General features: G+C 34.9%; 1 protein-coding gene across 1 annotated transcript in view; it reads left to right on the top strand.

Annotated features, from left to right (window-relative positions):
- LOC131841041 (protein outspread) overlaps positions 1-15,325 on the top strand; it is a 362,804-nt gene that overhangs the window by 309,756 nt on the left and 37,723 nt on the right. The window contains exon 4 of the mRNA XM_059189274.1: positions 1,326-1,514. Coding sequence (XP_059045257.1) covers positions 1,326-1,514 — 189 coding nt within the window. The remainder of the gene's footprint in view (positions 1-1,325; positions 1,515-15,325) is intronic.

Raw genomic sequence — 15,325 nt, 5'->3', positions numbered from 1 at the left:
AGGAATTTGTCACGTCACAATGGTTTCCCGGGGGTATAGTGTGATGGTCGAACTGACATGGTACATTGCTAGTAATGGTGTCAACAGCCCACATTACTTCACAATCCCCTTCCCTCTATATGATTATATGATTTGGACTTTACAATTTCCAATTCTCCTGAGTTGTGGTAGATTATATTTACCACAGAACTGTCTGCAAGGGATAACGGCTTCGCATAGCAAAGTCGCGGAAAACGGAGTACATAAAATTGATTAGTGGCATTTTGCATAGTATATAAGAGGGCGGCAATTCAATCAGTATCTTAATATAGCAGATGATTTTATCTAGGCGAATAACTGAGCGGCTCTCAATATTATTCAAACGCACATTTGATTATTTCTTATCTGTGTCATTGAATGAGAGCATTCCCTAACTAATAAATGAACGGTAGTATTTGTATTATCTATGTGTATATATCTGTTTAATGATGTAAATTATCAAGAAGTAAGATCAGAGATTTCGCGATGAAAGACGTCGCGAAGGCTTTGGAATTCTATTAAAAATATTAGCTACCGCCAGTGGGTATACAAGCATGGTATAATTAAGTGGAGATTTTAAAAAAAACTGTTTCTTTACCTATGCCTATTCTGTACATGGTATAAGACAAAGACGTCGCTGCTGTGTGTACGCTTAGATCTTTTAAAATATGCAACGGGTTTTAATGCAGTGATAGATAAATTGATTCAAAAGTTAGGTTTATATCTATAATACACTTATTATAGTATAGAAAACTGAGAGATTTAAAAATTTGTAGGCACTATATTATAAAATAAAATAGTCTTCCAAATTTCAGTTTCTAGACCTAGTACTTTTAAGTAGGCTATGCGTTGATAGTTAAGACATACGATTTTGTAAACAAAACATATGAAAATTATAGAACGTACTTCTAGAGAAATTATATAATTTATACAAACAAATCTGATATTAATATCTGTATAAAATAATTATAACTCCCAGAACAACAGTTACAACCGCAACACCACCGAGGTCGTAACTTTGCAAGGAACATAACTACACTTTTGTACAGTCATATTTTTTAATTCTACCCCTCATTCGGAACGCAGACTCTATCACAAGAAGAACAAACATAAAACTTACGTGTTGCACTTTTAAATAAATGTTATTCAGAATTACATTTTTAAGATTTTTTAGTGAATACATACTGCCACATAGCAAATTTGACATAAATACATGAAGAGTTACTTGATTAACATAATAAATAAGTCATACTTTTCAGAGAAGACCAGTCCACTGCAAGAGAACTTATCATATATTTCATTCACAGCCGGACACAGTCCCTCAAGCCAGCGTGGACATGACAACGGTCCTCGAGGTGAGCGAAGCAGACACCGTGACTGGTCATCCGCACAGCTTGGCCATCACTGCACCAGAACGCGTCACCTTCGTGAAGGGCACCTGCAGGGAGGAGGCCAGGTGGTGGTCTGATGTACTGAGCGTATACCCGAGGAGTAAGGTAAGGTATTTTTATTTATTTATGCAACAATTTCACTCATAAAGACCCGCCTTGGGGGAGGCAAGCGTGTATACCTATTTTTTGTTATGCCTTTATTATGTTGACGTCGCAAAGAACAATAACTTAGTTACTGTTTTTAAACTATTTCTTCATATTTTATTTTTATATATGATATGTATAGATATAAAACAATTTAGTTATCAAATCTAATTCATTTAAAAATAGTCATCTAAACTTAACGCTAATCTAAAACGCTGTTATTCCAAATACGGTAGTCAGAGGAATTTAGAACTACACTTTATCGAATTAGATCTTATTATATTTCATTCCATTTCAATACTTAATGTATTTATATTATTTTGTTTAATTCAGCTACCATTAGCATATGTAAGACGACAAGTATTTAATGCGGAAATCTGACCATCGCTACTGGAGGCGTTGCGACCTTCTCTATTGATGATCCTATTCCGACCATTATAGGATCTACATCAATATTGCGACACGTGTTTCGCCTCTGAACGATGCATTATCGGAGAATGAATAGAGTTCGGTTATAGTTTGGAAGTCTAGTGTTAACGGTTCGGCGATCAAACTGCGATAAAACGGCATTAACGGCGAGGCAACAGTGGAGGATGATAAGATGAGCATGAGGTCAGGTGAGTTAGCACATCGCGACAAATTCACCAAGAATTTATCACGATAGTTTCAAGAGGGAACCGCGTGGAGGTCAACCTGACATGGTGCATTACTAATAGTGGGGTCATTAGTCCACATTCCCCCCGTCCCCCATTTACAACTGTTGACATTACGATAATCAAAACACTTGATATGTCCATAGTTTCCTGGATATGTATGGGTGAATTCAACGTTGCAGGTGGCGGGCCTACCTAAATTATAAATTGATTTTAAACTATAATGGATTCTAAAGAATATATGTACCGAAATTAATCAAAAACTGTTCGGAGACTTACGGCTTATTGTAGAGATTATACTCTGATATATTGCGACCAGAAACAAAACCGTCATAAACTTAACAGCTTATACGGAGCTGTAATATCTTATCCAGTCAGGAAAATAATTTCATAAACAGACTTTCACTCATAATCTATCTATAACTTATTGCCTTTTAAATATAATGTATTACATAGTAAATGTAATTAATATAATAGAAAATGATAAATCTAATGGTAACATACATTAACTTCCTTAATTCAATAGAAATGTTTCCCAATTGTCTGCACTGGTATATACAATTGGGGAATATATATAATCAACAAATCTATGATTTAAGACCTCGCCCTGGATTCACACGATTAATTATTGTAATTGTTGTGAGTTCAATAGAAATGTTCCCCAATTATCTATGCTAGTAAATAATCAACAAATCTGTCATTTATGACTCGCCCTGGTTTCACACGTTTGCAATTACTGTAAGGAATCCTTTTTTTTTAATAAAATATTTCTATCACAATAGCAGATTTTTTTAAATCGTTATGTTTTTTGGGTTGATCAAAAGAAACAAATCTCTCCTTGTCATAATGTTAGTTAGGATATGCAATTTCCAACCTAACGCGGCCAGTAGCCTTGCTCATCAGCCAAATTGCTAGCTCATAAACGTCTCAGACAATTTATCTTGGTGGGCCGTTCCCGATGCAGTGCTGGCGCATCCACAGGCCCTCATTAGAGGCATTGAGGAAACGTCGGAGGCTGCGGGACCAAAACACTGTGTTTACATGTCTCACGCAGTGACGGTTAATGAGATGTGGTTATGCCGACTTCCTAGCGAAAGCGGCGCGTGCGCAAATTGTCAGGAGCGTAGTGCGTCCATATTATTTACTGTTTTCTACACTGATAGACATACTTTGAGGTAAATGGAAGGCGAATCAGCACAACGTTTGCTTTGCTGTTCTATACGTGTATTTATGGTGTTGGTAATGATATGAATACTGCATTATAATGCATCCGCTAAAATTACGCAGTTAATTGCACCACAGCTTTTTAAAGCTGTTGAGTTCTCTCGATGCTTGCGGTTCGATGCGTTGAGATGCGGTAGGATGCGGTAGTATGCGGTAGGATGCGGTACTGAAGTTTCTGGCATCTCGGTGCTTGAGGTTCTATACGCTTGGATGCGGTGTGGTAGTAAGTAGAATTTGAATTTCGATACTTCTAGCTTGATACGCTGCGGTAGTTCACATCCATCATGGTGCTTGCGGCAAAATTCAGCTTGCAATTTAATAGGGTAAAATGCGGGGCGGTAAGTCACGAAAGATCACATTACGATGTAGTGCGGTGTAGTGCGATAGGATGCGATGCGGTAGTTTGTTTTTTATATAAATGTATAAAAAAATATGCAATCAAAATAATGGGTCAGCCATCCGTAGGTGAGTAGGATTAGCTAGCAATACTGCCAATAAATGCTCCCCATTACTTACAATCACCATCCCTGCCTTTGGACATTATCTCTCAGGCTATATCAGTTTGATTGATTGATTGATGAGGGGTTTTGTTAAATAAAACAGCCTTGGTTGAATGCTACTCGAACACTGATTTTATTGCTAAAAGAAATTAAGGTGAAATGCATTATGAGGTGAAATTGTATGTGTCGGCAATTAGGTATTGCAAAGTAAGCATGTGCGGTTACACACGTCATTTTTAAATCTAGACTAGCTTTTGCTCGCGGCTTCGCTCGCGTTAATTTATCCCCTTAGGGGTGGAATTTATCAAAATCCTTTCTTAGGGGATGCCTACGTCATAGTAGTTTTATGCATGCAAAGTCTCAGCCCGATCGGTTTAAAATTGACAAATTTTCATACAAACTTTCATCCCCTATTTTATCCCCTTGGAGGTAGAATTAATCAAAATCTTTTCTTAGCGGATACCTACGTCATAACATCTACCTGCATGCCAAATTTCAGCCCGATCCGTCCAGTGGTTTTGGCTGTGCGTTGATAGATCACTACGTCAGTCACTTTTGAGTTATATATATTTAAATGTACTACAATAGTCTAAAGTGCAAAAAGAATTAATCAAAGCTGATTCAAAAGGATTAATGGATTACAGCATACCTCTCCTTGTGCGTATTCATTGAAAACAGGATGTTCACTCCAGTTTTTATCTCATGTACCTACTACTCTTGTAATACAATACACGAATAACAACAATGTACCGGCCGTCAGCGTGACGACATCGTCTTAGAACAGGTTTGAGTCCTTGTTTCAAACGACCCTGACCATCATGAGATCCACCCTTGATGTCTTCTATGTTAAGTTCAGTTTTCATTGGCGTGATATTTCCAACGATCAGTCATTCATTTTTAATTGGGTCTATGGTGTAAAGGATTTCTGTGTTCAAGTTATTGAAGTGAGATGGATGATATACATTTATGTAGTTGTTTATTTGAAGTTTGATGTGTCTTTTTTTAATCTACGGATAAATCTTTACCACTACTATTCACTCCCGAAAGGAGGCGTGTGGATGGTAGTGGAAGAAAGTGAAGTGGAGGAATTTGTTTTTGGCAAATAAAATATTTATCTATATAAGTATATCTCCTTTGTAAACCGATACGATATTGAAACATTCAAGAAAAAAACTTATTCCTTCTTAAAAGTCAGGCAACGCACTTACATTTCCCCTAGTGTTGCGAGTGCTCATGGGCGGCGGTAATCACTTACCATTAGGTGAGCCGCAAGCGCATTTTTCCTCTTTGTGTGTATTTGCCGGTTCTGTTTTATATTTTTTACATTATTATGTATTAAAATCAAAGACTTGTCTGTTGACATGTAAGAGTATATTTCAACTGTTTTATAATGTTTTTTAAATATTTGTGTATATATATTTCAAAAACATAAACAGGTTTTTAACACCATATACCATAAAAAACATTATTTATACATTTAACTGTCTTCATTAGAAAATGAAGACAGTTAAATGTATTCAAAGCGCAATAAATGTAATAAAATACTTATGTCCATCGAAATTACTCATCGTACAAAAACGTTAATTCGTAGAAAGAATTGACCTAAAACAGTTTACATGACAACCGGTGCTCGTACAGCCAGTCCTGTTTAGCCCAGATCATCAATTGGTCGTAATCATCATATATGGATTCCGTATTTTATTTTATTTTTTTAAGGACAATTCCCACTGTGCCATCTAGATCCAAGTTAAGCTAGCTAAAGTTTATGTTATTGGTACTACATAACTGATACAAATACATAGATTTTTTTTTCGTAAATACATACATAATATAAATAGAAAACGCCCAAACCAATATGAACAATCATAATCATGAAGCAAATGTTTGTATCTTGTGAGGAATCGAATACGCGATCATCGGAAGAAAAACGATGGGGTGTAAACCGCTAGACCACCGAGGCCGTCAAATAATATATTTACAATGCAATAACGAATATAATAAAATATGTACAGATTAGTATCGAAATTACTCATCGTACCAATAGCAGAAACGTTAATTCCTAGAAAGAATTGACCTAAAACAGTTGTCATGACAACCGATGTTCATACAGCCAGTCCTGTTCAGCCCAGATCATCAATTGGTCGTAATCATCGTATATGGGTTCCGTATTGTGACACGGTCGACCCACATCTCAGATGCGCCGCCATAATTAGCACAGGATCGAGTTACGTGCGCACGCGCATGACTCATTGAATTGTTGAGTTCTAGATTTGGGAGAGTTAATTGTTTTAATACTTGATTCATCTAATTGCATCCGACTTTTTAGGCTTTGAAGTTACAGATTCAATAAGTAGATATATTTTTTAGTAATAATAATAGGGTTTTTATAGTCTCAGATCCAAAAAGTAGATATATAATATATTTTTAAATATAATACTAATGATATCCCTGAACAATACACACAGCCATCTAGTCACATGTTAATCAGAGCTGGTGTTGTGGGTACTAGACAACTGATAGAAATACTTACATTTTTTGTAAGTATGTATATATAGAAAAAACTCAGACCGATCTAAACAATCATACTCATGAGTACAAATGATTATATCGTGTGAGAAATCGAACACTTGATCATTGGAACTGAATTCACACATCACTCCGTCCCTACTAACGAGATAGATTTTGTAAAAGGTCACCTACGTGGATACCTCTGTTTCACCTACTTAAGCCGCCAAGTAGCTTGCTCGTTATGTTGTAGGGTGGAATAGACATTGAAATCACAATATAAGAAGCAAACCTTAGTTCTCAGGAATAGCAACACATGATTGGTATCACGGGCGTCACATGATAACATAATATCTGCTATCGCCTGGTGGCCTGATGGTCGTTAACTTGTTTGCCAATCCAATTACAAAACAAAATGATAACTAGATATCATAGAGATCAACAATGATACCTCAAAATAATGATAGGGACAATAACGGGCCACTGTCCCTGTCTGTACACAATAGGTGCTACAGACAGTACCCTTTGTCGGGGCTGCTTTGTCGCCGAGGATACGGCTCATAATCCTAGAGTGCGCAACAGTGGCCACACAACGAAAACAAATCCTCGTAACGGTGATGTTGCTCCGTGAAGCCTGTGAAGACATCAGGAGACTTCTGCGCTTCTGGGAGGATCTTGGCTGGCTACTTTATTAGTCTGTCTCTACACGCATAACTACCCAGATAAGAGGCCAATTACGGAGAATGGAGTGCAACTTACATTACATTACATAGAGATCAACATGACAGTGAAATATAAAAGACATCATGATACCTAGTTTTGAGTTAGTCATAACTCTCTCACATTGCAACGTGGTGTTAGTGATGTTGTTTATGTATGTAGGTGATGTTGCCTTACCGTCAGTTGGTTTACCATTCTAGTGGTATAAAAAAGTTGTTACCCAGAATTGGATCGTGCAAGTATCGATAATTGTTTGTTTACACGCTGCATATAGTATCACGGGAACTGTCAATAGCAACTTTCCTAATAATTACCTCATAAACGTCATAAAGTTAAGGATAGTGTACACACATGTGGGAGTTAATTTCATATAGATTATCTAGGTACAATTAAAACTTAACATAATCGACTTGTTTGATATTTGAAAAATTATTTTTCTTTCTATTTACTGAAAACCAGGAAAATATATAGTATATATGTTCATAATTAAATAAATAACTCTGGCCAATTAACACAGCGCCATCTGGTCCCACGGTAAGCAGAGCTTATCTTATGGACGCTATACTGATTATATAAATACTTAGATGCTTTTTTTGTAAATACGTACATAATATACATAGAAAACACCCAGAGCGATACAAGCAATCATACTCATGAATGAATGAAAATTTAAAATTTTAAAATCACCGTGCGAGGAATCCAACCCGCGATCATCGGAAGTAAAGCGGTGAACTAAACTACTAAACCACCAAGGCCGTCAAAAGATAAATTGCTAGGTAAATATGATTATGATTGATCTGACAAGCTATATAAAAGTATTTAACTAAGCTACACTATTTATAACTTTGAAACAACTAACACAACAATAGAATCACTTAAAAAATGGGAAAAATTGATGAAGAAAGAATTACAAACAAAATTTTCTTTATATTTTGATTTTGAGGACCCCTCCGATTGATCCCCCGTCCAATTCGAACGGGGATCGATATTACGACGGCCTGAGCCGAGGTTCGAACCCCTAGTGGTGCCCTCAGACTAAAGTCGTATCCGTCAGGCAGGAATTGGCCTTCAGCCGCTCCATAAGTCCTTCCACGGGTTTGGAGTGCCATCTGCACTCGCCCCCTAACGTCCGGTGAAGCTGTGAAGGCCAGCTGCGGCCTGCAGTATTAGAGTAGTCCGAAAAAAAAATTTTGCGGTGGAAATTTTTTTGTAGAAATCTAGCAATGAAGACTTATTACTGACCAAAATTCTTTCTCTATAGGTGAAAGAACATTTAAACGTGAAAGAACATAAAAAAGAAGCACATTTATTTTCATACACAATAATAGTTTAGACCAGTGATGCCCAAAGTGGTCTATATCGACCCCCAGGAGTCAATGACAAACTGCAAGGGGTCTACGACTGCGGACGTCTTGTTGTTTTTACTTCATGTTTTTAACACTAAACTTTACTACAGTTAGAAATTTGAAAAAATCTTAATTCCAGGTAAGAATGGGGAGTCTACCCAGAACCAAACCGAAAAATATGGCAACGGGTCTACGACACAAAAAAGTTTGGACTCTGGTTTAGACAGTCTAGGGAATACTCTAAAAAATGTAATGTCAATAAACAAAATGAGGATTGTAAACCGGAACTTTTAGTTACCATAGACAAATTATGAATACCACGAACTTCTCCATCAAATGGCGTACATCTCACACATGTTTATGGGTCAGCGGATACGTCTACAAGTTGATAGCCCCATTCGCGGCTTGCTCTGAATCCTGGTTGAAAATAGACCGTGTAATTTTCAACTTTCAATATGTCATCTACTAAAATTACTACGATGGGCGCAGATTCGATTCCTCGCATGTGCAAACATTTGTTCATTTTCATTTTTATTCATTCATAAGTCTGATTGCTTGTATTGCTTTGGGAGTTTTCTATGTACTATACATGTATGTATGTATGTATTTACAAAAAAAAGGCATCTAAGTATTTATATCAGTTGTTTAGTATCCGTAAGATAAGCTCTGCTTACCGTGGGACTAGATGGCACTGTGTTAATTGGTCAGAGCTATTTATTTGTTTATGAACATATATACATATTTCCCTGGTTTGGCACGGTACAAAGATTTGTATTTATGTGTGTGACTGTTTGTATTGTTGTATTCTTGAATTGTCCAGGAATGTTATTATTAATTTCACTTTATTAAGAAAATGTAATGACGAAATACTGCAAAACCGGTGACTACTGTAATAAAAACCGATAATTTTCTTAACATGAGTTACTAATTGTATGTCTAACTATCTGTACCCCCGACTTCGTCCTCTGGAATTTAACTTTATTTTTCTAAAAAAAAGATTTTGTCTATTAGATATTTCAGCTACCTGTCAAAAAAAGTCCCATCAAAATCGGTCCAGCCATTTCAGAGATTAGCCGGAACAAACAGACAGACAGACAAAAATTGTAAAAGATGTTATGTTGGTGTATATACCGTATTTATATTCATAAGCATGTAGTAAAAAACGGTTATTTCAGTATTACAAACAGACACTCCAATTTTATTTATATGTATAGATGTATAGATTTACCGAACCGTTTGATGTGACAGATCTGCCACTGTTGTTGTCTGCACTAGCCTTTATACAACCGGTATCCGTTTTTGCGATATACGGAAAGGGCCGTGAACATGAGATTCCACGCCTCCGGTTCACGAGAACCATAGATGGCTCTGGGAATGTGACAGAACTTCTGGACTGACCAATTAATGTTGAGGCGGAAAACGGAATCGATATAATTGCTCGATACTCGCACAACACTTTGTAGAAAGAATCCTATACAAATTGTATTGCCCATGTTGGACGATAGCTCGTTGTTCAATCTTAAGGCTGTATGTTCCCATCCCTCTACATACAAAACGTGCATGTATGAACATTTTCTACGGTACCTAATGAAACTCGATAAAGTTTTAATTTGATAACAGGAACAGTTTGAACTGGAAGTAAATGACTGAATTTTTTTACATGTTTGCAAACGTACTCTAGAACTCACCCTCAGGACGAAAGTTGACTTTCGACTTTGTAATACAACTTTCTTAAACATCTTAGAATTTTTCAACTGGGAGAAAATTGGTCATCATCACCTGTCCTTAGCTTGCAGGCCTAATTAACTATCTGCAAATGAAAGTCTCGTCAATATAGGCATGTTTTAATATTAGCAAGAACGAACACACAAACAGACAAACTATTTTTTTTTTAATTGAAATATTGTATTAAATTAAATTTTCAAGTAAAGTTAAAGAGAAAATTTTTAGCATATATATAAACACACAAAATTCGCTCTCCATTAATCTGATATTATTCCGGATAAGCGAAGATTTGGAAGACCTGTTATAGCCTGTTTCCATACAAATGACTATTAAGAGAGTACGTTTATGTTAGAGTCGCCAACTGTCCTGTTTTCCCAGGACATGTCCTAGTTTCTGAAGTGTCTTGGGTTTTTAAAATATGCGCGTCTTTCGATTTTCAACAGTATAATTGTATCAAATACTGATTATTAAAAACCTGATTATATTAATTACTTCAATTTTACTACATATCAATATAACTATTGCAACACCATTACTGCGTTCTGTTTTTAAACTGGATAGTCCTGGTTATTAGAACTTTCAGTCCTGGTTTTTTAAATTTGGGCTTGGCCACCTTTTTTTTTAACGTTTTAAAGGGCTTGGCAACCCTAGTTTATGTTAACCTATGTTCATGTGACCGAGAAACCTAACTATAATTCGCGCGTTGACACAATATATGTATGTAAGTGGCCCATGGGAATTCGTGTCATAGTGTTCATGATAAGTTCGCCGACCTCACAGCCGGGGATTCGAACCCGGCCCGCGTCGCCGCGTCGATACGGACACCTAGCGACAATGACACTATCGTTAAATTAGTATGGATAACCTTTAATATTTATTTGCATCTTATTTAATTAAAATCAAATAAAAATGTTAAACTAAGTGTGTAACCAATATAGTGGTTACATTTATCAAAATTTTTGTCAAAGTAAAATACACTCTATGCCGGAAAATTGTAGGTTTAAATTATTAAATTCACTGTCTTTTATTGAGGAGTCATTTTGTTTAAAAGGTGAGCAAGTGAAAAAAAAGATGTTAAATCAATACCATGATCGCATCGCATTCTACCGTCTCTGTGGTTTAGCGGTTTAGCACACCACTTTACATCCGATGGTCACGGGTTCGATTCCTCGTATGGTACAAACATTTGTATTCATGACTATGATTGTTTGTATCGGACTGGGTGTTTTCTATGTATATTATGTATATATTTACAAAAAATATGTAATTATTTATATCAGATGTCTAGTACCAATAACACAAGCTCTCCTTACTGTAGAAACTAGATGGCGCCGTGTTAATTGTCCAGGGTTATTTATTTATTTATTTATTACTTCTTAACATTACCAACGGTGTTGCAAGCGGTAACTGCTGAATATTTATATCAGGCAATAATTCCAATGTTGATTGAAGGTTGTTGAATTAAATTAATCGGTTTTAATTATGTTTTATTGACGGCGCAATGGGAATTGGAAGTACTATTTATCCTTGCATCGTGTAATAACAGCATACTTATGTGATGCTGTACATTATACTTTATACCCATGCGACATATACTCGTATTTATTCATACTAATAGTCGCTTAGTGATTAAAAATGGGCCATAATTAATTTAAATAATTCAGTCATAATTAGTTTGAATATTATTAAGATTCTATTATCAAAGACTATGCGTGTATGTATCAGATACATAGTAGGGTGTGTAATCTTGCCTTTATAATTGACTAAATACTCTACTAGCTAGGTATGGATGTACATGTATTATATATATAAACCTTCCTATACAATCACTCTATCTATTAAAAAACACCGCTTCAAAATCCGTTGCGTAGTTTTAAAGATTTAAGCATACATAAGGATGGACGGACAGCGATAGCGACTTTGTTTTATACTATGTAATGATTTTATGCATTTATGCCTAATTTAAAAATGATTAGCATTCTGCACTGTATAAACTATAAGTGTGCAATGTTCGTAAAAAGTTTACAGGTTCAAAGTTTTTGTTTCATATTAATGTTATGACATATTATTATATCTATAGGTACTAATTATATTATATTAAAATGTTTGTTTGCCTGACTACTACTTTACTTATTACATATTTACCCATTCATTATTGTATGAACAGAAAAATAGAAAAAATTTTATGTGAAAAAAAATATTTTATGTTCGTTTATTATAAAGTTTTATTTCTTTGGATAAAAATAAACAAGTACATATATATTTGATCAATTAAAAATAATGTCTTATTTTTAATTGATCCAATATACATGATATTATACACTTCACTATTAAAGTTGAATTCCAAAATTAAATAATTATTACGCAAAAAAAATTAACTGTCGATAAAAATATATCTCATAAATAAATTAGAAAGGTACATCCATACTATCTCAATGTAGTAATGATGATACAGCAGAACGTGAGTCGGATGCTGCGTCAGCCAGTCATCACCCACAATAGGGGGCGTGTCATCACTCAGGGGTGCTTATTAACCCTTCTTGTAATCCACCCCTTCTAATTAGTACTACTTAGAATTATATCCGTCTTTCATCTCAATATATATTTCGATGGCCTAGTGGTGTAGTGGTTTATCACACCGCCTTAGCTCCGATGGTCGCGGGTTCGATTCCTTCTACAACGTAAACTTTATATTCAGGAGTGTAATAATTTGTATTGGTTTGATTGCATATATGTATGTATTTAAGTATTTTTATCAGTTGTTTAGTACCCATACTCAGCATGCAAGTAAACAGTAAGCTTACCTTGTGATTATATTGTTCTATGTTAATTGTCCACTGTTGTTATACAAATTTCCAGGGATTATATTTTTTAATTCTGAAAAGAGAAAAAGAAATATATTAATAGAAAAAAAGTTATTTAATTTTCAAAATGTAAAGTGACTTCTGGGCCACCCTGTATAAAAAATACCCCATTTTCTTATAAGTATTATAATTTTCAATAAACTCTTTAGAAATAAGATATTTTTCTTATTTTGTTTTTTCTTTTATTTTTTCTAAACAAGTCAACGAATATTAATACGGTTTTCACTATCGATTCATTTTTTGGGTGTATATCTTTACATAGTATAAAACAAAGTCGCTGTCGCTGTCTGTCCGTCCCTATGTTTGCTTAAATCTTTAAAACTACGCAACGGATTTGAAGCGGTTTTTGTAATACATAGAGCGATTCAAGAGGAAGGTTTATATATATAATATATGTACACCGTGCAAAGCCGGGGCGAGTAGTAGTAACATATATATAAATATATATATATATAAATATATATATATATTAAAGTATATTCAGACAGTATACCAACTCGTTGACGGTCGCAGTCATCGGTCGACGTAATCGCACCGATCTTAATACTGTAACGGGACGGTGCCCGGCGCCGGCGCAGCAATTCGTTTTGTTTTATACGTTTCGCGCAATTAATTTTATATTTACACTCGTGTTAATGTGAGAGGACGAATATAAATTATACTTTTTTATTTACTCAATGCAGGCATTTGTTTGTTTATCTATATTACTGCTTATCGTTAATGCATCTCCATAATTTTGTATACTATTAGCTATCCGTCTTGACTTGTCTTATATCTTATATCGTGTATAGACACATAGAATAATAATAATCTCAAGACAATTCACATAGCGCCATCTAGACCCAGGTTAAGCTAGCTAAAGCTTGTGTTATGTGTACTAGACAACTAATACAAATATATAGATATATTTTTTTTCGTAAATACATACATATTATACATAGGAAACACCCAGACCGACACAAACAATCATACTCATGAATACAAATGTTTGTGCCGTGCGAGAAATCGAACACTTGTATTATACAAGCATATATATCCGTGGCGTAAACTTTGTTTTGTACTATGTGAAGATTTTATTAAAAAAATAATTGACAATAATATTTACATTTCGTATTAAACTCTATTTAGAAAATTATATTTCGAAGTTGACTGTAATTTTATATACCTATTGTGTGTGTTTATAAAGAGGGTTCGATTTTGATATTTTCACTATTGTATGACTGACTGGATTCGATTCCAGATCGGATGAACTTGCATAAAAACTTTTAAAACGTTAAAAATTTCATACAATATAGCAAATTTTTTTAACCAATCAACTAGTTGAGATGTAGTTTTTTTTTTTTAATTTCCTTGTGGTGTGCCGCTGCCGGCACGGGAAGCTGCGGTCGTGGTCATGTATCTTAGAATTATCCTAACGACTTATAGATACTAGCAACCGCTCGTGGGGGAACAATAAATAAATAATACTGGATAATCAACACAACGCCATCTAGTCCCACGCTAAGCAGAGCTTGTTGACTGGTAAAAGTCCGGCATATATACAAATTATAATTGACGTTAAATTAATTATATATATATATATATATATATAATTGATTTAACTTCACGTTGTTTTGCCATATAAATTATATCGCTATTAAAAAAAGGAATTGACGTTAAATTAATTATATATGTGTATATATAATTATTATTTTAATGCCACATTATAAGAAAAAAGTTGTTAAGGGTGGACAACCCTTATCACTATTGGTATGAAAAATAGTAGCCAATTTCCAAACCTATTGAATATGCATCTGTCACGCCGTTTCGGGAATATGTTAAGAGAATTTTATATATAAGATATGGTACCATAGGCTGTATCACAGTTTTCCCGCGACCCCGCCTACAGGATGGGCCGTGAAACTCACACAAACCAGCTCTGTTAATTGTTCGAAAGCACATAGCTCAACCATTAGCGACAACATGCAGTCGATTAATTGTCCGGTGATTTTCATTCGATATGTATCCGGAATATAAGAAATTGTTTAATACTATCGGTTACACGCGGCGACGTCTGATTTGTTTTAAATGACACAAGATTAACTACGTCCTTCCTCTATTCAAAAGAGCAACACATATGTTTCTTACTCATGCTTCTTGTGATGAGTCTTTGTATCTAATGAGTTTATTTCATTAAATATTATTTTCTTGATACAGATCTTCAACTTTTTCTTTAAGATGCAATCAAGTGTTTAC

Source organism: Achroia grisella, unplaced genomic scaffold (genome assembly GCF_030625045.1).
Source record: "Achroia grisella isolate CSIRO2021 unplaced genomic scaffold, CSIRO_AGI_Agris_v1 utg157, whole genome shotgun sequence".
Classification (NCBI taxonomy): domain Eukaryota; kingdom Metazoa; phylum Arthropoda; class Insecta; order Lepidoptera; family Pyralidae; genus Achroia; species Achroia grisella.
This window is presented reverse-complemented; position numbering and strand designations above follow the sequence as displayed.